Genomic DNA, 23,944 nt, shown 5'->3' with positions numbered 1-23,944 from the left:
CAGAGCCTGAGTCCAGCATCGCCTTTGGCCTTCAGTTCTGGTCTCTGGATGCCACCAGCAGCACTGGAAGAGCTCCTTGTCTGGCACAGCCAGGGCTGGGCTGGCTGCAGCTGGGCACAGGACTCCTGAGACCAAAAGACACCTCATGTTATCTTTGTTTTTCACTTTCAAACATAGAGAATTTTTTTTTGCGGGAAGCTCCCTGCAAAGCCTCGGTCCCAGCCTGCAGGAGCAGCAGCAGGCAGAGCCCATCCCTCAGGGCCATGGTCAGAGCCCATCCCTCGGGGCCATGGGCAGAGCCCACCCCTCGGGGCCGGCGGGGCCTCTGCAGTCTCTGTGCCCTGGTCTGGCCGGGTCCTGCGGCCGGGCTGGGCCGGGTCAGGGTCCCGGTGGGGAAGGGCCGCGGCCCCGCGCTCTGATGGGGCTGCGATCAGCACCGGAGGCCCAACAAGGGCCTCGCTAGCCCTGGCCCTGTGCTGCAGCCAGTGACACATTCACAGCCGCGGCTGCTCTGGGGCACAGGAGGCACCGGGGTTACAAATGAGGCCATGGCTGCTCCCACTGAGGACTCCATGCAGTGCCCAGTTGCCTCAAGCACATGGGGAATCCAGCACACCATGAAAAGTCTTCTGATCTGTGCTCCCATCTAGACTGGGATCAAGTCATGGATTGACTGGAAGTCCTAGCCAGTCACAGTGTGAAGATCGTAGTGCATGCTGAAGGCAACTTCTAAATGTGCCTTTCGTGACAGAATAATCCCTCATTATTAGCCCTGCTCAGGCGCAGCGGGCAGAGGCAGAGCAAGGTGGGGAGGAGAAAGAGCGAGGACCAGATTGCCCTTGAAAGGCAGAGGTGCTCTGCTGCCCTTTCCTGGCCAGGGACCCTGCCCAGAACCATCCCCTCTTTCTCCTCCCCACCTTGCTCTGCCTCTGCCCACTGCTCCTGGGGCTGCTCTTGGCCACGCAGCCTCAGCGGGAGCCAGCACTGGCTGTAAGCAGTGAGGAGTGCAGTTCCACTGCAGCTCCTGCACACAACAGCATCTCATGACTGAGCCAGTGGGCAGCTTTTAGAAGAAACCTCCATCCTCATTTTAATACTCAGGACCTTTCCCTGTTCATGAAATGATGGAATTTTCTGGCTGTTATAATGCCAGCTTTTGCTTCCTTTAGCTTCTTTTTCCCCTCAGGTGCAGGTCTATCCCCAGTTTCGTATCTTCAGCTTTTATTGCAAAATGCTTGTGGACACTGCTGAAGGCTGTTGGTTTTCTCATCCCCAGCTCAGATCTTTCCAAGGCTGAATTTTCTCAAAGTTAAACAAGAGAAAGAAGTATGAATAACACAGATTAACACCTAGTGTTTATCACAGAACAGTGTGTGCGTCTCGCGATGTTTTGCAGAAAGCATCTTTTCAAAGAGGTGTTGCCTTCTTAGACCAATAAACCTTTTCTATTGTGTATTGCACAGTCCATCCTATAGAAGTGTGGTGGCCTGTCAATAAACCTGCCTTGAAGAAGTTTTGTGTGTGTTGCTAGATCATTCGCTCTTCCTAGTCAGATATCAACAAATGCTTATTTACACGTGATGGTTTAAAATCCTCATCCAGAAAAAAAAAAACTTCTAACATCGTGCTACCAAAGTTGCCAGTGATTTTTATCAGCATGTTCAGAGTGGGCCAGGACTTGGCCAGTTTGAAGACTCTCAGCTAAAAAAAAAAAAAAAAAAAAAAAAAAAACACACCAAAAAGATCCACAAAAAAACCACCACCCCCCCCAAAAAAAAACCCCAGAAAACCAAAACAAAACAAACCCCCCCCACAAAAAACCAAAAAAACCCACATTAAAAAAAAAACCAAACAAAAGAACCGCACAAAAACTCCCAACAAAACAGACAAATCTCAAACAAAGAAGAAAATAAAGCAGAACTTCCTAAGCAACAACCATTTTGTATTTTAAAGAAAGGTAAGTCCATGCTTCTGCTACTGAGGTTAGAGGGAGTAGAAAATGCTTAGCCTTTTTGGAAATTTGGTCATTTTCTACTTAGTTATTTTCCAGAATGCTTCATCGTTCTGGAAATTTGAGTATTTTGTACTTAGTTATTCCCCAGAAAGCTTAAATTTGCTGGAAATTTGGGCTTGAGTATTTTGTATTTAGTTATACCTAAGAATGCTTAACCTTGTGGGAAATTTGGGTTTTTTGTACTTCGTTATTCCCCACACGCTTATCCCCCTTCCCAAAGGAAAAGTCTCCCTTCCCTGCCCAAATGCAAGCTGCTGCTACTCAGATCTCGAAAGAGTTGCCATGAAGAAGGTAGATCCCATAAAAATTGGCACCACTCAATCTCTGTCTTGCCCAAACCCAGAAAAAAGCGGGTCCTATGTAAATGGGAAAAATTCCTTATGCGAGAAGAACAGCTCAAGGGAGGGACAGGCTGGGAACTGGGGAAAGGTTTTTCTCCAGGTTAGGCACTGAACATGCTCCCAATGAATGGGAACAAGCCCAGGGCTGCCAGAGCTCAAAGAATATTTGGACAACGGGAACAGGGTGGGATTTTCAGGTGTCTGTGCAAGGTCAGGAGCTGAACTGAATGTCCCTTGGGGGTCCCTTCCAACTCAATTCTCTGATTGTAAGCTTTAGAGTAGTTCCCTCACAAACACACTGGAAAATAACTGGAATATGGAATATTGGTTTATTGGAATATTGGAATACTGGAATAGTTGAATATTTGAATATGGAATATTGGAAGTAGGAATATTGGAATATTTGCATTTATAATATTGGAATATTGGAATGTGGAATATTGGAGCAATGGAATATGAAATATGGGAATATTAGAATAATGGAATGTGGGATATTGGAGCAATGGAATATGAAATATTGGAATATTAGAATACTGGAATGTGGGATATTGGAATATTGGAATATGGGAATATTGGAATATTGGAATATGTACTATTAGAGCATTGGAATATGGAATATTGGAATATTGGAATTGGAACATTGGAATATTGGAACGTAGAATATGGGAACAGGGAATATTGGAAAATTGCAAAAATGGAATGTGCAATATTGCAATATGGGAATATAGGAATATTGAAATATGGGATTATATGAGAATATTCCAATGTTGAAATTTTGGAATGTGGAACATTGTAATATGGGAATAAGCGAATATTAAAATATTGGAATATGGAATCTTGAAATATTGGAATATTGGAATATAGAGTATGGGAGTGTTGGAATATTAGAATATTGGGATATAGAATATTCCAATATTGAAATATTGGAATGTGGAATTTTGAAATATTGGAATATGAGAATAATGGGAAGTAGAATATTGGAATATTGGTCAATGGGGATATTGGAATATTGGAATATGGGAATATGAATTATTAGAATGTGGAATGTTGGAAATATTGGAATATAGGAATATGGAGTATTCCAATATGGGAAGACTGGAATATGAAATATTGGAATATTGGAATATGGAATGTTAGAATATTGGAATATTGAAATATTGGAACGTGGACTATTGCAATTTTGGAATATGGAATATTGGTGAAGAGAATAGTGGAATATTGGAACATGAAAATATGGGATAATTGGAGTATTAGTATATGGAATATTGCAATATTGGAATATGGGAGTACGGGAATGTGGGACTATCACAATATGGGAATATGGAATATTGCAATATGGATATATGGAGTATCGGAATGTGGGTAATTGGAATACAGACAATTCCATTATTGCTTTATTTAAATTTGGATTATTGGAATATTGGAATATTGAATATTGGAATATGGGAATATTGGAATATTGTATATTCCTATATTGGAATAATGCAAAATGTAGTATTGGAATAGTGGAATATGGAATATCGGAATATACAATATTAGAATATGGAATATTGGTATATTACAATATTGTAACACTGGAATATTGAATACTGGAATATTGCAATATTGGAATATCTAATATTGGAATATTGCAATATTGGAATCCTGGAAATGTGCTATCTTGGAATATTGCATAATGGAATATTCCAATATTGGAATTGTGAAAATTGAAATCTTGGAATGTGGAATATTGAAAAATTGGAATATGGGACTAATGCAATATAAAATATTGGAATTTTGAATATTCCAGTATTGGAATAAAGCATATAAGAATATGGAATATTAGAATATTGCAATGTGGAATATTGGAATAGGGAATATTGGAATGTGGAATATTTCACTATCAAAATACTGGAATACAGAATATGAGACTATTGGAATATGGGAATATGGAATATAAGGATGAGGAATAATTTAATATTTGTATATTGGAATATGGAATATTACTATACTGGAATATTACAATATTGGAATCTTAGGATATTGGAATATTATTGGAATATAATATTGGAATATAATAATGGAATATTAAATGTGGAATATTTCATTATGGGATTATGGAGTATTGGAAATATAGAGGATTGGAATACGGGAATATTGGAATATTGGAATGTTAGAATATGGAATATTTCGATATTGAAATATGGGAATAATGGAATATTGAAATATTGGAATACGGAATATTGGAATATAAGTATATGGATTATTGGAAATATTGTAATGAATTTAAAATGTAATATTGGACTATTGGAAAATTGGAATACTAGAATACTGGAATCTTGAATATTGGAATATTGCAATATAGGAATATTGCAATATTGGAATATGGGAATGCTGGAATATGGAAATATTAGAACGTGGAATACTGAAATATTGATACAGGGGAATATTGGAGAAATTGAAGATAGGAGTATGGAATATTAAAATATTGGAATATTGGAATGCGGAATATTGGAATTTGAAATATTCCGATGTTGGAGTACTGGAATATGGAATATTGGAATGTTTGAATATTGGAATATGGAATATTGAAATATTGGAATGTGGAATATTGAAATATTGGAATATGGGAATAATGGAAGGCTGAAATACTGGAATATAGAATATTAGAATATTGGATTATTTGAATATTGAAAACTTGAAATGTTGAAATATGGAATATTGGATTATTGGAATGTGGAATATAGTAATAGGCGAATGTGGAATATGGGAATATGGGAATATTGGAATATAGAATATTGAAATATTGCAATATGGTAATATTGGAATATTTTATGCAGCATATCAAATTATTGAAATATGGAATATTAGAATATCGAAATAGGGAATATTTAAAATATTGGAAATATGGAATATCGGAATATTGGAATATTGGAATGTGGAAAATTAGAATATTGCCATGTCAAACATTGGAATATGGGAATAGTGGAATATTGGAATATGGAATACTCCAATATGGAAATACTGGAATGTGGAGTATTGGAATCTTGGAACCTTGGAACCTTGAAAATTGGAATATTGGAATATTGCGCTGTGGAAATATTGGAATATTGGAATGTGGAGTATTGGAATAATGGAACCCTGGAACCTTGGAATATGGAATATTGGAATACTGGAATATTGGTATGTGGAATATTGCAACAATGGGCATATGGAGTATAGGATTGTGGAATATTGGAATATTGGAATATTGCAATATTGGAATATGGGAATGCTGAAATATGGAAATATTGGAATGTGGAATATAGAAATATTGGAATGTGGAATATTGAAATATTGATATATGGGAATATTGGAAAAAATGAACATATGAATATGGAATATTAGAATGTGGAATATTAGAATGTGGAATATTGGAATGCGGAATATTGGAATTTGAAATATTCCGATACTGGAGTACTGGAAGATCTAATGTTGGAATATGCGAATATCGGAATATGGAATTTTGGAATATTGGGATATGGAACATTGGAATAACGAAAAAATTGATATATAGATTATTCAAATATTGAAATATTGGTACATGGAATGTTGAAATATTTAAATATTAGAATAATGGAATATATTCCAATATGGAATATTGGAATATGTAATATTGGACCATTGGAATATTGGAATATTGTAAATATTGGAATATTGGATTGCGGAATATTGGAATATTGAATATTGGAATATTGGATTATGGGAATATTGGAATATGGAGTATTGGAATATGGAATATTCCAGTATTGGAATATTGTAACATTGGAATATTGCAATCTGGGAAGCTTGGAATATTGGAATATGGAATATTCCAATATTTGAATATAGGGATATAGGAATATGAGAACTATAGAATATTAGATTATGAGAATATTTGAATATGGAATGGGGAATATTGGAATATTGGAATAGTGTGGTATTGGAATTTTGGAATACTGTAGTATTGGAATTTTGGAATGTGGAATATTGGAATATGGGAATATAATAATATGGACTATTGGAATGTTAGAATGGGAATATTAAAATATTGGAATATAAGAATAATGGAATATTGAAATATTGGAATATAGAATATTTGAATATTGGAATAGGGAATACTGGAAATATTGGAAAATGGGAATATTTGAATATTAGAATGTGGCATATTGGAGTACTGGAATATTGGAATATTAGAATATTGGTATACTTGAATATTGTAATATGGAATATCGGAATATTGGAATGTGGAAAATTGGAATATTGCCATGTCAAATATTTGAATATAGGAATAGTGGAATATTGGAATATGGAATAATGGTGTATTGCAATACGGGAATATTGGAATATTGGAATTTTTGATTATTGGAATATTGAAATATCTGAATGTGGAATATTGGAATGCTGGAATCTATGGGAATATAGGAATAATTTAACATTGGAATATGGAATATAGAAAAGTATTGGAATATTGAAAATATTGGAATTAATAGATTGTGGAATATTGGGACACTGGAAAATGGGAATATTGGAATATGGGCATATGGAATATTGGAATATTAGAATAATGGAATATTGAAGTATTGGAATGTGGAATATTGGAATATTGGAGTATTAGAATACTGGAATATTGGAATATTGAAATTTTTGATTATTGGAATACTGGAATATTCCAATCTTGAATTATTGGAATGTGGAATATTGAAATATTGGAATATTTAATATTCCTCTATTGGGAGAGTGGAATATGGAATACTGCAATATGCAAAGTATTGGAATTAATTGATTGTGGAATATTGGAACATTGGAAAATGGCAATAATGGAATATTAGCATATGAAATATTGGAATATTAGAATATTGGAATATTGGAATATTATAATGTGGAATATTGGAATATGGAATATTGGAGTATTGGAATAATAGAATCTTAGAATATTAGAATATTGGAATTTTGGATTATTGGAATACTGGAATATTCCAATCTTGAAATATTGCAATGTGGAATATTTAAATACTGGATTAAGGGAATAATGGAATATTGAAATATTGGAATATGGAATCTTGGAATATTGGAATATGAAATATTGGAATATGAGAATATGGAATATTGGAATGTTGAAATATTAGAATATTTGAATATTGGATTGTTGGAATATTGGAATATTGGATTGTTGGAATATTGCAATATTGGAATGTTGGAATATGGAATATTGGAATATTGGAATATTGAAATGTTGGAATATTGGAATGTTAGAATATTGGAATATTGGAATATTGGAATATTGGAATGTTGGAACATAGGAATATTGGAATGTTGGAATATTGGAATATTGGAATATTGGAAAATTGGAATGTTGGAATATTGGAATATTTGAATATTGGAATGGGGAATATTTGAATATGGAATATTCAAATATTCAGATATTGCCTCAGAAAACCAGCACAAAACAGATGAATTATCCCATGTAGTCTCCGGGGTTCGTGGATGAGAGTCCTGTTCCAAGAGGGGCCAAGGTGCCCCAGGCCCGGCTCGGGGGGAAACAGAGAACGTCCTGGCTGTATCCAGCGAGCTGCCAGCTCAGCAATGGAGCACAGCACAGGCTCAGTCTCCCATTGCTCCCACAGATGCAGTTGGCAATCTAACATGTGCTGAAAATATCTGGAAAAGCAGGAGAAGAGATTTCTGATGGGGAACACACTGTTTGGATAAGTTACTGGCCATTGGGGCTGGTGGGGCACTGATCCTGATGATGTTCTCAGCCGGAATCTGGTAATGCTGGAAGAGAAAATGGTGAGTGTTATGCTGACCTCGGCCTCAAAATGTTTCTTTTAAGCCTGATGAGAGGAAACATTGCCAGTGAGGCTGCTGTGGAGTTGTGCGTGGTCAGTGGTTGTCCACATAACTCTGCTGAGGGTTCTGCTGCTGCCCAGTGCTTTCATTGGCCTCCCAATTGCTGGGCCTTGTCCCGAGGAGCCGCTGGGGCTGCAGCCAGTGCTGGCTCCCGCTGAGGCTGCGTGGCCAAGAGCAGCCCCAGGAGCAGCGGGCAGAGGCAGAGCAAGGTGGGGAGGAGAAAGAGCGGGGACCAGATTGCCCTTGAAAGGCAGAGGCGCTCTGGGGCTGCTCCTGGCCAGGGACCCTGCCCAGAGCCATCCCCTGCTGGCCGGGGCCTTGAGGGGCAGCTGTCCAGCTGGGCCAAGCTGTGCCAGCAGCTCCAGCCGTGCTGGGGAGCCTTGCCAGCTCTGGGCCCTGCTGGGCACGAGGCTCCCTGTGTGCCAGGGGCAGCTGGGGCCTCAGACTCTGCTCTCTCCTCAGGTGCTCCTGTGCACATGCAGAAGAGAAGCCCAAGAGCTCAGGCAATCAGATCCTGACTCATTCCACTTCTTCACGTCAGTTCCCCTTGGCCCTGTCTGCACTCCTCTCTTGAGCATGTCCCAGCACCCACACCTCCAAAACAAGAACCCCTCTCCCCAAGCCCCCTGGCCCTGTTCCCCATCCCAGACTGAAGTTGGCCAGACCCTGTCTGCCAGGCCAGGGCTATACTCATGTTTTATATTCAAATTAATGGAGTTGTTCCATCTATTTCTGGGTGGTAGCCCACACGGCACCAGCACTGGCTGAGCTCCATCTCCACAAGCAGCCATGGATGCCCATGGTGCGGGCAGGCAGGAGCCAGGCAGGGGCTGCTGTGACCAGAGGCCTCAAGGGGCTGAGGGAGCTCGTGATGAGCATCCCTGGGCTTAGGGCACATCTCCATCAATGGCATCATCTGGGCCTGGACCTCCTCCAGGGCCATGCCCAGGAAAAGAGGGAAGCCACCAAGAGCATCTCCAGCGACACAGCCTGATCAGCAATGTCAACAGGTAGAATAAAAGTTTTGCTTAAGCAATGGCTTTTTGATAAAACAAAACATTTACAATTACCGCAGCCCATCCATGCAGATGGGGGTACACTGTGGGGGTACAGCAGAGGCCATGATGTCACTGCAGGCTCTGGGGTGACAGCAGGCTGAGGTCACAGCAGGCCCTGGGGTGACAGCAGGCTGAGGTCACAGCAGGCTCTGAGGTCACAGAGGTCCCAGAGCCCCGGGGTTGCACAGCACCACAGGCACCGAGCAGTCAGTCCTGGAGCACAACTGTTGCGACAGCAGCGGCGGCGGCGGCAGTGGTGCTGACATTGGGACAGCGGTGGCAGCACAGCGGTGGCAGCAAGAGCTGCGGCACTGGCAGAGGGCAAGGCACCATGGCCCTTGCTCTGCGCCTCTTCCTCCTGCTCCTCCTGGCTGTGGCCCTGCCTGCCAGGGCTGCCCAGGCAGCTTCGTGGCCAGCGCGGGGAGCAGGTGAGCCGGCGGCCTGGCTCCCCTTTCCCGGGACAGCGCTCCCTTCTCCCCAGGAAGCGTTGGGAATGGTTTTGCATAGGGCTATAGGGAGGCTTTCCTCTGTGGGAGGGAGAGAACACCCAGCATTGTCCATTCATATCTGACCCCACCAGCCCTACACAACCCCCTTGCAGTGCCCAGTTCTCTAAGGCAGAAGGGGATCCCAGCACAGCATGGAAATGCTTCTGATCTCTGCTCCCTTCCAGACTGGGATCAGGACAAGGGTTCTCAGGAGGAGCCGGTGAATGATGGCTTGAAGTTTATAGAGAATGTTGAAGGCAAGTTCTCAATTCTCTGCTCCTGACAGAATAAACTGTGTCACCGTGTAAAGGGCTCGCACATGTGCCATTTCCCTTAAGAAAATCTCAGGGTTGAAGGATACTAGAAATCTTGTCCTGCACCCTTCTCAAGCCCTAAGTGATCCCTAAGGATCGCTGACAGTGGGAGGAAGAAGTATTTTAGCTGTCAATCCTATTCCCATGTGCAATGCCAGTACCTCCTGCCTGGGCAGCCACAAGAAGTGCAGAGAGGGGAGGGAAGGGCCCAGGGCTGTGCCCCAGGGCTGTGCCTTGTGTGGCTCCATTGCTGATCATGGGCAGCCTGAGGATCTCCTGCAGTGCTGGCAGCTCTTCTGTCCTGCCTTTCTTTGCAGGTGAACCTGTTGGGGAAGGTGATCTGGCTTCCCAACCCACATCCAGGGAAGAGCCTCTGGGAGCTGGTGAGGGTAGGTCAAGGCCTCTCCCCCTGGGGCAGCTGCCAGCTCAGAGCCCAAAGCTCGGCCAGGGGGGGAATCGCTGCAGGTGCCAGGACAGAGCCGTGCTCGCGTGTGCCCTGGCCCTGTGCAATCCCCTCACTGCTCCTGCAGCTCAGTGCTGCCCAGGCAGAGCAGCAGAGATGAGAGAAGCTTCTGTGGCTGTTGAGTTACAGGTGTGTCTGCAGGGAGGATTTCTTCACCTCCTGGCTTGGATGCTGCACACAAGCCCGACTCCCATCTCAGGGGTGAGTAGTGTGTCCCTGCTGACCCCACAGAATGAGCACTGCATCTGTGGGATCCACTCCTATAAAATCAAACAAGTTTCCTGTAAGGACTTCTCACAGGAAAGATCAGAGACAAAGCAGAGAAGAAATCCCTAAAACCATCCAACGCCATGTGGAAAATGCTGAAGGAAATGCAGCAGAGAAAACAAGGTGGGTGCATTTCCCCCAGCCTTCTCCTGACACTCAGCAGCCGGGGGCTTTCCCTGCACATCTGGACACGCCGTGCCCGGCACAGCGGGAAGGGATCCATGGCAGCCTCGCTGCCCCGCTGCTGCTGTCACACCCTGCAGGGCTGTTTCCCAGCCTGGCCTGGCTGCAGCTTCTCCCCAGCCTCTGCAGGAAGGCCTCTGGCATCAGCTCACAGGGAGCCCAAAGTGTCCCATGGGCCATGCACACCCTGAGAGTCCCTATAGTTTCCCGGCTTCCTGGAAGATCAGGAGGGGCTGCATTCTAAAGGGGAGAGGGCTCTGGCCCCAGGGAGAGGCCCCAAACCTCATCTGATTTCTTGAAGACTATTCATGACTTTCATCAGCATTGTCTCCTAAAGATGCCACCTCCCCAGTGGGGAACAGTTCCATCTGATCCCGCTCTCCCTTTTCCTTTCTCCAGGAACGAAAGGAGAGGCTGTGCAGAAGGAAGCATTTCCCAGAGGAAGCAGTGGTTCAGTGCCAGTCTCCATTGCTGGAAGGGAGGCCATGCCAGGCACAGTGACAGGAGGTAATTGCTGTGCCTCTGGGCCTGAGCCCTGCTGAGCCTTGAGCTGCTGCTGGGCAGAGCGGGCACAGCCCGCACAAGAGCGGCACAGCCCAGAGGAATTATCCCGAGCAGGCTCAGGGCACTCGGCTACTGAGCAGTCCTGCTGGGCTCCCTCTGTGGGAGACACCGCCCAAAACCTGGGAGGGGCTGGCACAGGAAGACAGGGAGAATCCCAACAGGCTCTAGGCTTGTCCAGCTGCCCGTGCAGAGATGTTGCACAGGGCCTGCAAGGAGCGGAGAGAGTGACCAAAGCCACCATAGATCTCCCCAGGCCCCTCAGCACCTTTGGCCATGTCCATTCATATCTGGCCCCAGCAACCTTACCTGATCCCCTTGCAGTTCCCTGTTCCCTAACACAGAAGGGGATCCCAGCAATCCATGGAAATGCTTCTGATATGTGCTCCCTTCTAGGTGACGTTCCTAAAACGGCTTCTCCATTAGCTTGGTTGGAAAAAGTTTTAAAACCCTTGCAGCATCCTGCAGGTATGTTCTCACTGTCCCTCCAAGGAATAAACATTGACAACCTGTCCAGCAACAGGAGACAGAACCTTGTGTGGCTGTTGAGTTACAGGTGTGTCTGCAGGGAAGACTTTTCCAGGACGTTTGCTGGTTGAAACACGAAAGCCCAGCTCCCATCTCAGGGGTGAGTAGTGGGTCCCTGCTGACCCCACGGGCTGAGCACTGCATTTTGTGGGATCTACTCCTATAAAATGGAACTACTTTGCTCTAAGGACCTCCGACAGGAGAGATAAGGGACACAGCATACAAGAAATCCCTAAAATCCTCCAAAGCCATGCGGAAAATGCTGAAGGAAATACTGCAGAGAAAACAAGGTGGGTGCATTTCCCCCAGCCTTCTCCTGACACTCAGCAGCCGGGGGCTTTCCCTGCACATCTGGACACGCCGTGCCCGGCACAGCGGGAAGGGATCCATGGCAGCCTCGCTGCCCCGCTGCTGCTGTCACACCCTGCAGGGCTGTTTCCCAGCCTGGCCTGGCTGCAGCTTCTCCCCAGCCTCTGCAGGAAGGCCTCTGGCATCAGCTCACAGGGAGCCCAAAGTGTCCCATGGGCCATGCACACCCTGAGAGTCCCTATAATTTCCTGGCTTCCTGGAAGATCAGGAGGGGCTGCATTCTCAGGAGAGAGGGCTCTGGCCCCAGGGAGAGGCCCCAAACCTCATCTGATTTCTTGAAGACTATTCATGAATTTCACCACCATTGTCTCCTAAAGATGCCACCTCCCCAGCAGGGAACAGTTCCATCTGATCCCGCTCTCCCTTTTCCTTTCTCCAGGAACGAAAGGAGAGGCTGTGCAGAAGGAAGCATTTCCCAGAGGAAGCAGTGGTTCAGTGCCAGTCTCCATTGCTGGAAGGGAGGCCATGCCAGGCACAGTGACAGGAGGTAATTGCTGTGCCTCTGGGCCTGAGCCCTGCTGAGCCTTGAGCTGCCATCTCTGCTGCTGGGCAGAGCGGGCACAGCCCGCACAAGAGCGGCACAGCCCAGAGGAATTATCCCGAGCAGGCTCAGGGCACTCGGCTACTGAGCAGTCCTGCTGGGCTCCCTCTGTGGGAGACACCGCCCAAAACCTGGGAGGGGCTGGCACTCTGAGGACTGATTCTCTCCCGGACTGGGTTGCAGTAAGGGTGGCAGAATACCAACATGCGCATGGCTGGTTTAATTGCCCTCCCAGAGATGCTCCACTGGGTGTGGAATGAGTCTGAATAGTGAACAGAACCGACATAGATCTCCCCAGGCCCCTCAGCACCTTTGGCTATGTCCAGTCACATCTGGCTCCAGCAACCTTAGCCACTCCCCTTGCAGTTCCCTGTTCCCTAAGAGAGAAGGGGATCCCAGCAATCCGTGGAAAACTTCTGATCTGTGCTCCCTTCTAGGTGACATTCCGAGGAAGGCTTCTCCATTAGCTTGGTTGGAAAAAGTTTTAAAGCCCTTGGAGCCTTCTGCAGGTATGTTCTCACTGTCCCTCCAAGGAATAATCATTGACAACCTGTCCAGCAACAGGTGACAGAACCTTGTGTGGCTGTTGAGTTACAGGTGTGTCTGCAGGGAAGACTTTTCCAGCTCCTTTGCTGATTGCTACTCACAAGCCCAGCTTCCATCACAGGGGAGAGTAGTGGGTCCCTGCTGACCCAAGAGGATGAACCCTGCAATTGTGGGATCCATTAACGTGAAATGGAAATTCTTTCTGTTAAGGTCCTCTAAGCGGGGAGAACAAACCTAGAGGAGAGAAGGAATCGCTTGAGTCAGAGGACACCCTAGAACAAACTGTGAAGGAACTGCAGAAAGGGCGTGGTGGGTGATTTTCCCTCAGCCTTCTCCTGACACTCAGCAGCCGGGGGCTTTCCCTGCACATCTGGACACGCCGTGCCCGGCACAGCGGGAAGGGATCCATGGCAGCCTCGCTGCCCCGCTGCTGCTGTCACACCCTGCAGGGCTGTTTCCCAGCCTGGCCTGGCTGCAGCTTCTCCCCAGCCTCTGCAGGAAGAACTCTGGCCTCAGCTCACAGGGAGCCCAAAGTGTCCCATGGGCCATGCACACCCTGAGAGTCCCTATAGTTTCCTGGCTTCCTGGAAGATCAGGAGGGGCTGCATTCTAAAGGGGAGAGGGCTCTGGCCCCAGGGAGAGATCCCAAACCTCATCTGATTTCTTGAAGACTATTCATGACTCATCAGCATTGTCTCCTAAACATATCACCTCCCCAGTGGGGAACAGTTCCATCTGATCCCGCTCTCCCTTTTCCTTTCTCCAGGAACGAAAGGAGAGGCTGTGCAGAAGGAAGCATTTCCCAGAGGAAGCAGTGGTTCAGTGCCAGTCTCCATTGCCGGAAGGGAGGCCATGCCAGGCACAGTGACAGGAGGTAATTGCTGTGCCTCTGGGCCTGAGCCCTGCTGAGCCTTGAGCTGCCATCTCTGCTGCTGGGCAGAGCGGGCACAGCCCGCACAAGAGCGGCACAGCCCAGAGGAATTATCCCGAGCAGGCTCAGGGCACTCGGCTACTGAGCAGTCCTGCTGGGCTCCCTCTGTGGGAGACACCGCCCAAAACCTGGGAGGGGCTGGCACAGGAAGACAGGGAGAATCCCAACAGGCTCTAGGTTTGTCCAGCTGCCCCTGCAGAGATGTTGCACAGGGCCTGCAAGGAGTGGAGAGAGTGACCAAAGCCACCATAGATCTCCCCAGGCCCCTCAGCACCTTTGGCCATGTCCATTCATATCTGGCCCCAGCAACCTTACCTGATCCCCTTGCAGTTCCCTGTTCCCTAAGACAGAAGGGGATCCCAGCAATCCATGGAAATGCTTCTGATATGTGCTTCATTCTAGGTGTCGTTCCTAAAAAGGCTTCTCCATTAGCTTGGTTGGAAAAAGTTTTAAAACCCTTGCAGCATCCTGCAGGTATGTTCTCACTGTCCCTCCAAGGAATAATCATTGACAACCTGTCCAGCAACAGGTGACAGAACCTTGTGTGGCTGTTGAGTTACAGGTGTGTCTGCAGGGAAGACTTTTCCAGCTCCTTTGCTGATTGCTACGCACAAGCCCAGCTCCCATCACAGGGGTGAGTAGTGGGTCCCTGCTGAACCAAGAGGCTGAACCCTGTAATTATGGGATCCATTCACGTGAAATGGAAATTCTTTCTGTTAAGGTCCTCTAAGAGGGGAGAACAAACCTAGAGGAGAGAAGGAATCGTTCGAGTCAAAGGACACCCTAGAACAAACTGTGAAGGAACTGCAGAAAGGGCGTGGTGGGTGCATTTCCCTCAGCCTTCTCCTGACACTCAGCAGCCGGGGGCTTTCCCTGCACATCTGGACACGCCGTGCCCGGCACAGCGGGAAGGGATCCATGGCAGCCTCGCTGCCCCGCTGCTGCTGTCACACCCTGCAGGGCTGTTTCCCAGCCTGGCCTGGCTGCAGCTTCTCCCCAGCCTCTGCAGGAAGGCCTTTGCCATCAGCTCACAGGGGGCCCAATGTCCCTCACAGGCCATGGATACCCTGAGATCCCTGCATTTCCCAGTCTTTATGCTAGATCAGGAAAGGTGGTGCTTTGGACACAAGACAACCCTCTCTGAGCCCCATGAACCTGGGCCTTTTCCTGCTCCTTCTCATATCTCTAACAATTATTGCCTCCTGAAGATGCCACCACCCTAAGGAAGAACAGTTCCATCTGATCCAGCTGTCTCCTTCTCTTTCTCCATAAGACATGGACATAGAGGTTCTGTGGAATGCAGCATTTCCCCGTGGAAGCAGTCGCTCATCGGCAGCCCCTGCTTCAAGAGGAAAGGTGATGCCAGGCACAGGCACAGGCACAGGCACAGGAGGTAATTTCTGTGCCAGGCTCAGCCCTTGCCCTTGCACGGCCCAGTAGCAGCCAAAGCGGGAGGTGCCTTGGCTTGGAGGCCTCTGGAGCTCGTTCCCAGCCCCTGGGAAAGGGGACTCGTGCACCAAGGTCCCTCCTGCTGCAGCTGCTCCCGGAGCTGCCCTGAGTGCCCAGAGGCCCAAGGCACAGGAGCAGCCCCAAGCAGGAGCCCTGCCATGAGCCCAGGGCCACAGCCAGACCTGGTACACAATGGAAACTCTTCTCATCTTGGTTTCATTCTAGATGGGGTTGCTGGAAAGTTTTCTCCTTTAGCCTGGCGGTATGAAGTTTTGAAGCCCTCTGGGCCTCCTGCAGGTAAAATATCACTATCCCACAAGGGATAGTTTGTCAACCTGGCAAGAACCAGGTGCGAGAAGCTTCTTGGGCTGTTGAGTTACAGGTGTGTCTGCAGGGAGCATTTCTCCAACTCCTGGCCTGGATGCTACACACAAGCCCAGCTCCCATCACAGGGGTGAGTAGTAGGTCCCTTCTGACCCCACAGGCTGAGCGCTGCTTTTCTGTGGTTATTGCTTGGAAATTGAACTACTTTCATTTAAGGTACTGAAACAGGAAAGAATAAACACACAGCAAGCAAATTCTTGGGGCCTATCGAAATCAAGAGGGAAATGCAGAAGGAAATGCTGCAGGGAGGAGAAGGTGGGTGCATTTCCCTCAGCCTTCTCCTGACACTCAGCAGCCGGGGGCTTTCCCTGCACATCTGGACACGCCGTGCCCGGCACAGCGGGAAGGGATCCATGGCAGCCTCGCTGCCCCGCTGCTGCTGTCACACCCTGCAGGGCTGTTTCCCAGCCTGGCCTGGCTGCAGCTTCTCCCCAGCCTCTGCAGGAAGGCCTTTGCCATCAGCTGACTGGGGACCCAATGTACCCCACAGACATTCCCCTGAGATCTCACACCCTGAGATCCCGTGAAATTTCCAGATCTTGGAGTGAATCAGAAAGGGCAGATGTTTGGAGAAGGGAGGACCCTGACCCAGCTTTAAGAGCCTTGGCATTTTCCTGAATATTATCAACATTTTCACACTCTGTCCCTTGGGGCTGGGGGAGCTCACAGAAGAAAGAGGGTTTGAGGTTGGGAGGCGTGCTTGTGGCACTGTCTGCTCCAGATTTTCCCCAGGGCTTTAGGGAGTATTTCCCCCGTGCAAGAGAGAGAATACTTAGTGGGCCCTGGACTGCCTCAGTTTCCACTCCAGAGATGTTGCACAGGGTCAGCAAAGAGGGTGCAGCCTTGACCAGGAGCCAGCCCAGATATCCCCAGGCCCTTCTGCAGCTTTGACCATGCCCATTCACATCTGGCCCTCACAGCCCTACACAACCCCCTTGCAGTGCCCAGTTCTCCAAGGCAGAAGGGGATCCCAGCACAGCATGGAAATGCTTCTGATCTCTGCTCCCTTCCAGATTGGGATCGTGACTTGGATTATCTGGAAGCCCTGGTGGAATGTGGCATGAATTTCCTAGAGGATGCTGAAGGCAGGTTCTTAATAACCCTTTCCTGACAGAAGAAGCAGTGTAACTGTGGCAAGAGCTCACTCATGTGCCATTCCCCTTAAGATCACTTCAAGGTTGATGGTTTCTGGAAACCTTGCCCTGCTCTCTTCAGGAGCCCTGAGTGATCCCACAGGATCGCTGACAGTGGGAGGAAGAAGCATTTTAGCTGTCAATGCTCTTCCCATGTGCAATGCCAGTGTCTCCTTCTGTGTGCTCTGTGCAGCCACAAGAAGTGCAGAGAGGGAAGGGAAGGGCCCAGGGCTGTGCCTTGTGTGGCTCCTTTGCCAGCACCAGGCAGCCTGAGGATCTCCTGCAGTGCTGGGAGCTCTTCTGTCCTGCCTTTCTTTGCAGGTGAACCTGTTGGGGAAGGTGATCTGGCTTCCCAACCCACATCCAGGGAAGAGCCTCTGGGAGCTGGTGAGGGTAGGTCAAGGCCTCTCCCCCTGGGGCAGCTGCCAGCTCAGAGCCCAAAGCTCGGCCAGGGGGGCATCGCTGCAGGTGCCAGGACAGAGCCGTGCTCGTGTGTGCCCTGGCCCTGTGCAATCCCCTCACTGCTCCTGCAGCTCAGTGCTGCCCAGGCAGAGCAGCAGAGATGAGAGAAGCTTCTGTGGCTGTTGAGTTACAGGTGTGTCTGCAGGGAGGATTTCTTCACCTCCTGGCTTGGATGCTGCACACAAGCCCGACTCCCATCTCAGGGGTGAGTAGTGTGTCCCTGCTGACCCCACAGAATGAGCACTGCTTCTGTGGGATCCATTCATGGGAAATTGTCGTACTTTCTGTTTTGGCCCTCCAAAAGGAAAGACCCAAGAAAATGGAGCCAAAATATCTCTTGACTCAGATGAATTCCTGAGACAAACACAAAAGAAAGTGCAGGGAGACCAACGTGGGTGCATTTCCCTTATCCTTCTCCTGGGACTCAGCAGGCTTTTGACATCAGCTGACAGGGAAATCAAGCTGCCCATGGGGCCATGCACACAGGGCCCTGAGATCCCCTGCAATTTCCCAATCTCAGGGTAGATCAGGAGGCATGGCAGCTTGGAAGAGGGAGTGCTTTGGCCAGTCTGAAGATCCTGGGCATTTTCCCGATCCTTATCAATGTTTTTCACAAGCACTGGCTCCTGAAGATGCCACCTCCCTAGTGGAGAACAGTTCCATCTGATCCAGCTGTCTCTGTTCTTTTTTCAAGTGGTGAACCAAAAGTCTGTGCAGAAGGAGGCATTTTCCGGTGGAAGCAGTGGCTCGGTGCCAGCCTCTACTGCACAGGGGACAGCGACGCCAGGCACAGGCACAGGCACAGGAACAGGCACAGGAACAGGTACAGGCACAGGAACAGGAACAGGCACAGGAACAGGAACAAGAACAGGCACAGGAAGAGGTACAGGAAAAGGAACAGGAACAGGCACAGGAACAGGAACAGGAACAGGAACAGGCACAGACACGGGAACAGGCACAGGAACAGGCACAGGAACAGGAAAAGGCACAGGAACAGGAACAGGAACAAGAACAGGAACAGGAACAGGAACAGGAACAGGAACAGGAACAGGAACAGGAACAGGAACAGGAACAGGCACAGGTACAGGCACAGGCACAGGCACAGGAGGTAATTGCTGTGCCAGGCTCAGCCCTTGCCCTTGCACAGCCCAGCAGCAGCCAAAGCTGGAAGTGCCTCGGCTTGGAGGCCTCTGGAGCTCATTCCCAGCCCCTGGGAAAGGGGACTCGTGCACCAAGGTCCCTCTTGCTGCAGCTGCTCCCGGAGCTGCCCTGAGTGCCCAGAGGCCCAAGGCACAGGAGCAGCCCCAAGCAGGAGCCCTGCCATGAGCCCAGGGCCACAGCCAGCCCTGGCTCCTGACAGGGCAGGGGCTGCACTGGGTCCTGATAGGGCCTGACTGTGTCCCCTGGGGCTGGGGCAGCTGTCACGGGGCAGGGAGGCTCGAGGCTGGCAGTGGCTGCTCAGGGCTGGCTTGGGCCCGGGTCCCTGGAAGGAGCCACTGCCCAAGCAGCTGCGCTGCCCCCGGGCTCTCCTCCCGGTCATCTGGGCTTTGTTGGGTGGCACAGCCTGTGCCAGGGGGGCCAAGGTGCCCCAGGCCTCAGCTCTGGGGAAACAGAGAACGTCCTGGCTGTATCCAGCGAGCTGCCAGCTCAGCAGTGGAACACAGCACGGGCTCAGACACTCCATTACTCCCACAGAGGCTGCTGGCACCTCAACATGCATTCCTGATTCCCAGAAGGACATTGGAAAGGGTTTCCTTATGGATACAGGCAAATGGCTGCAGTTAATGGTAGTTCTGCTTGCTTTGGAGCTGGTATTCATTTTAACCTGCTATGGAGCATGGCTTTGGTGGAAGAAAAACCGGTGAGTGCTTTGTTGCTCTCCCCCTCAAGAAGCTGCATTTGAAGGTGGCTGTAGACAGGAAACATCCTTCGTGAGGCTGCTGTGGAGTTGTGCATGGTCAGTGGTTGTCCACATAACTCTGCTGAGGGTTCTGCTGCTGCCCAGTGCTTTCATTGGCCTCCCAATTGCTGGGCCTTGTCTTGGGGAGCTGCTGGGGCTGCAGCCAGTGCTGGCTCCCGCTGAGGCTGCGTGGCCAAGAGCAGCCCCAGGAGCAGCGGGCAGAGGCAGAGCAAGGTGGGGAGGAGAAAGAGCGGGGACCAGATTGCCCTTGAAAGGCAGAGGCGCTCTGGGGCTGCTCCTGGCCAGGGACCCTGCCCAGAGCCATCCCCTGCTGGCCGGGGCCTTGAGGGGCAGCTGTCCAGCTAGGCCAAGCTGTGCCAGCAGCTCCAGCCGTGCTGGGGAGCCTTGCCAGCTCTGGGCCCTGCTGGGCACGAGGCTCCCTGTGTGCCAGGGGCAGCTGGGGCCTCAGACTCTGCTCTCTCCACAGGCGTGTTCCCGCAGATTTAGGAGACCAGACAAAGCCATCAGTTGGAGACACTTTAACCTGTCAGCAGCCATCCTCAAGGCAGTGTTCATTGTCCCTCTCAGAGCTGCCTTACCAGATTGTTGTTGTGCCAGCATCACCACCTGGAACAGAACCTTCTGTCTCCAAAGATGCTTGTGTCCGACCAGGACTGAAGGTGGCCCCCTCCTGCCAGGGACGGTTTTGACTCCAGCAACACCTTTGGGCTTCAGCTCTAGTGTCTGGGTGGTACCACCAGCACTGGCAGAGCTCCTTGTCTGGCACAGCCAGGGCTGGGCAGGTGCCTGGCACCATGTTCCTGGGACCAGCAGCTACTACGTTTGTTTTTCATTTTGCTAGTTTTAGGAATAATTTTCATGGCAAGAAATCCCAAAATATTTCTTCACTTATTCCCTAGTACTTTAGGATTTTTCAAAGTAATTCTAGAATTCTGAAAAGCTTCAAACATTTTTACACTTCTAGAATAAAAAATAAAGTTGCATTTAATTGCTACTCTTTAATCTCGCAAGTAAGACACCTTCAAGACACCCAGCCTACTGCAGAGTCTCTTTTTCCACTGGAGATTTTTAGCTAGTCACAACCAAATTATGCAAAATCCTTTCTGAGATATTTTCTAGGATATCTGACAAGCTCATCTCTTTGTCTTCAGAGGGAGACTTTGAGCACAGTGGGAATTTCTGAAAGGACTCCCTCAGTTCTAGAGCAGGGGGTTCTCTGAGCTTCCTGCCACTTTGCTCTGCCCCGATCCTGCCCTGAACCCTTTCCTGCAGGTGATGTGGGGCAATGGAAGTGCTGTAAAACACAACAGCTCTGCCACACCCATTCAGCAACATTGGAGAAGCTTTATGGCCTTGTTTAAATTAGGCTGTTGGCTTCTCTAAACACAAGTTTTGCTTTTGAATAATATGTTTCACCCAGCACTGGAACTGATGCTCCCTTTCTTTTGGAGGCTAAACTTGCATGGGCTTTAAAAGCTTTCTGGCCAGCATAAGGCCTGGAAAACCATTTCATGGAGCCATTTAGTATTGAAAGTAACCCAATCTATGTGTCAAAAGAAATGCTGGAGCCCACTAGAGCATCCACCCAGGGCATATCTTTCTCCCACCCCCACCTCTTCCTCCATGCCTTCCAAACAGCACCTTTGACGGTTCTTTTCTCCAGAAGCCAAACCACACATTTTATCTGGGGGAGAAAAAAAAAGTATATGGTCTATGATATCCTCATCATCATCATCACAATGAACTGCAAATTAGTTAAATGACATCAACAGCTCAGACTATGGAGTTACTTCTCAGAGTGCAACACTGGCTTTACTATCCCTTGAAACTGCAGATGTGCTACAGTCTTTAAAATCAGTTTGATGCAGACATAACTTTGGAGTCAAGCACAGTAAAAATCAAATACAGGTGCTGGATAATTTTCCCTGGTGTGCAAATATTCATGGCATTGCAGTAATTAGTGGAGACTCAGGGCAGGACAGGTGCCCACTGACCTCACAGCTCCTGACCCTTCACAGCCTCTGGCTCTCAGAGAGCAGCCCCAGCCCTGCACTGCTGTTCCAGAAACACAAACACAGGGAATTCTGTCTGGCATGAAAGGGGAAACAGAGGTCAGCTTTTCGGTGCTCCATTTCCTTGCCTTAAAATTCTTACATATTACTTTTGATTTAAAATCCCACAGAGTTTACTTTTTTTTTTTTTTTTTTTTTTTTTTTTTTACTTGGGTGTAAAGGAAGTAAACACAGTGTGATCCTTGGGATGGGAAAGGGAAAAGAAGGGTTATCCCTAAAAAGAACAAACGATGCTTCAGCTGATGAAGTTGGGATGTGAGGGGCTGCGAGCTTTAGATTTCCTCTGAGCATTTCATGTCACTCATTCAGACAGAGTCAAACTATTTCTTTAATGAAAACCAAACCCTGGCCCTCTGATAAAAGCCTGGTTTCAGTTGTGACCAAGGTAAATGCAGACATGGAACAAGAAACAGTGTTGGAGTTAGACTCAGCTAAATCACCTAAAAGCAAAACCCTCACAGTTATTGTAGCCACTTGGGAATATGTCTCTTAATTTAGAAATGAATAATGAAAAATGTCTCTTTCCTAAAAAGATAGTTATATTGTTATGTAATAAAGAGCAGATATCAAAAAGGATTTCAAAGACTTGGTAAAAAAAAAAAAAAAAAAAACCATTAGTGTGGTAAAAAGTCTTAGCTGAAAACCATAAAACAACATTGCTAGAAGAGTTAAAAAGATTGTTGCTTACCTTATCGTTCTATCCACTCATTCGTTTGTTGGTTCTTTGATCAAGTTGTTATGTTCTTTTCCCCAGTTAAATGTGTAGTCCCTATGTAATTCAAACCCTGGTTTATTGTATTTCCCCTATCCCAGTTACTTCCTCCTTCCGCCCTTCCCCTTACCTCATTTCCGGCCTTACCATTTCCGCCCTTTCCCTTACCTCATTTCCGGCCTGCTGCTGCCTGCCTATCAAGTTAGCCACACCCTATATGTAAATCTCCAGAAGTTTCCCAGTACCACCATTACCGGAAGTTGTTGTTGAAGAAAAGATTCACAAAAATAGTCAACCAACACCGAACCCAAGTTCACAGATCATCTCAACTAACAAGCCAAGTCACCTGCAATATGTCCTTTGTAACTGTTTAATCACCGCAACCTAAAGGGCAGTTAAGAAGAATGACACCCCCAGACCAATGAGCCACTATTGAGATCTCGGACGTGTCCGTGAGGCTGAGACTCCCATCCCTACGTTCGTCGGGATCGGCAGGACCTCCTCCCGGCGTTGCCTGGCAGCAGCAGCAGCAGCAGCAGCAGGCGTAGGGCCTACTCCCTGTGACCCCCCATTAATAAAGAGCTGTTTAATAAAGGCCTTGGCCCTGCTACATTCACTACAACTTGGGGGCTCGTCCGGGATAGGCCACGCCGAGAAGAGGATGTCGGAGGGGGAGGCGCCACCCTGAAGAGGCCCTCTGGGTCAGCTGGCCACCCCGGACCCGGAGCTGCGCGGAACCAGGACAACGCCTGGAGCGCCGGTAAGTAGACCGGTGGCGGGCACGGGAGGCGAGCGAGTGTGGTGTGGATGAGACGGGGGCTGGCAGCTCAGACCCCCGAAGCGAGTGTGGACCCCTGAGTACCGCGGTTCCGGACTCCCGCGAGGGGGCCGGCCGGGAAAAGGGGGAAGCGAGTGAGGCCTACCAAGGCCTACAGCGTGAAAGAGGCGCCTCCTTGGGGCCTAGGCCCAAGCTTGGGGAAGAAGGAGAACCTTCGCTAGGACCCAGCTTTCTGTCGGTTGGGGAAGGAGGGGAACCTTCGCTAGGACCCAGTTTTCTGTTGCTTGGGGAAGAAGGAGAACCTTCGCTAGGACCCAGCTTTCTCTTGCTTGGGGAAGAAGGACAACCTTTGCTAGGACCCAGCTTTCTCTTGCTTGGGGAAGAAGGAGAACCTTCGCTAGGACCCAGGTTTCTGTCGGTTGGGAAAGAGGAGAGAACCTCGCTAGGACCCACCACTGTGTTTATTTTCAAAGAAGGGGGGGTGCAGGAAGGGGCAGCCGGCGCCCCGCTGGGACCGAGCCCCCCAGGGACGAGGGTTTAGGAAGGGGTATCCGGGCCCCACTGGGACCTTACCTGACT

At 48.3% G+C, this 23,944-nt stretch overlaps 2 protein-coding genes across 2 annotated transcripts in view; one reads left to right on the top strand and one right to left on the bottom strand.

The window, feature by feature from the left end:
- LOC306807311 (uncharacterized protein) overlaps positions 1–23,944 on the top strand; it is a 1,031,843-nt gene that overhangs the window by 583,657 nt on the left and 424,242 nt on the right. Inside the window, exons 5-10 of the mRNA XM_079316761.1 lie at positions 15,011–15,088; positions 15,176–15,274; positions 15,728–15,847; positions 16,129–16,200; positions 17,742–17,813; positions 18,010–18,087. Of these exons, the coding sequence (XP_079172887.1) occupies positions 15,011–15,088; positions 15,176–15,274; positions 15,728–15,847; positions 16,129–16,200; positions 17,742–17,813; positions 18,010–18,087 (519 nt within the window). The remainder of the gene's footprint in view (positions 1–15,010; positions 15,089–15,175; positions 15,275–15,727; positions 15,848–16,128; positions 16,201–17,741; positions 17,814–18,009; positions 18,088–23,944) is intronic.
- The window catches only part of LOC306807530 (uncharacterized protein), a gene marked incomplete at its 3' end in the record, with an annotated part of 71,592 nt that overhangs the window by 23,055 nt on the left and 24,593 nt on the right, over positions 1–23,944 (bottom strand). The gene's annotated exons all lie outside the window — the stretch shown is intronic.

Source organism: Erithacus rubecula (assembly GCF_903797595.1).
Source record: "Erithacus rubecula genome assembly, chromosome: 13".
In the NCBI taxonomy this organism is placed as follows: domain Eukaryota; kingdom Metazoa; phylum Chordata; class Aves; order Passeriformes; family Muscicapidae; genus Erithacus; species Erithacus rubecula.
Note: the sequence above shows the minus strand (reverse complement) of the source record. Positions and strands in the feature narration are given on the sequence as shown.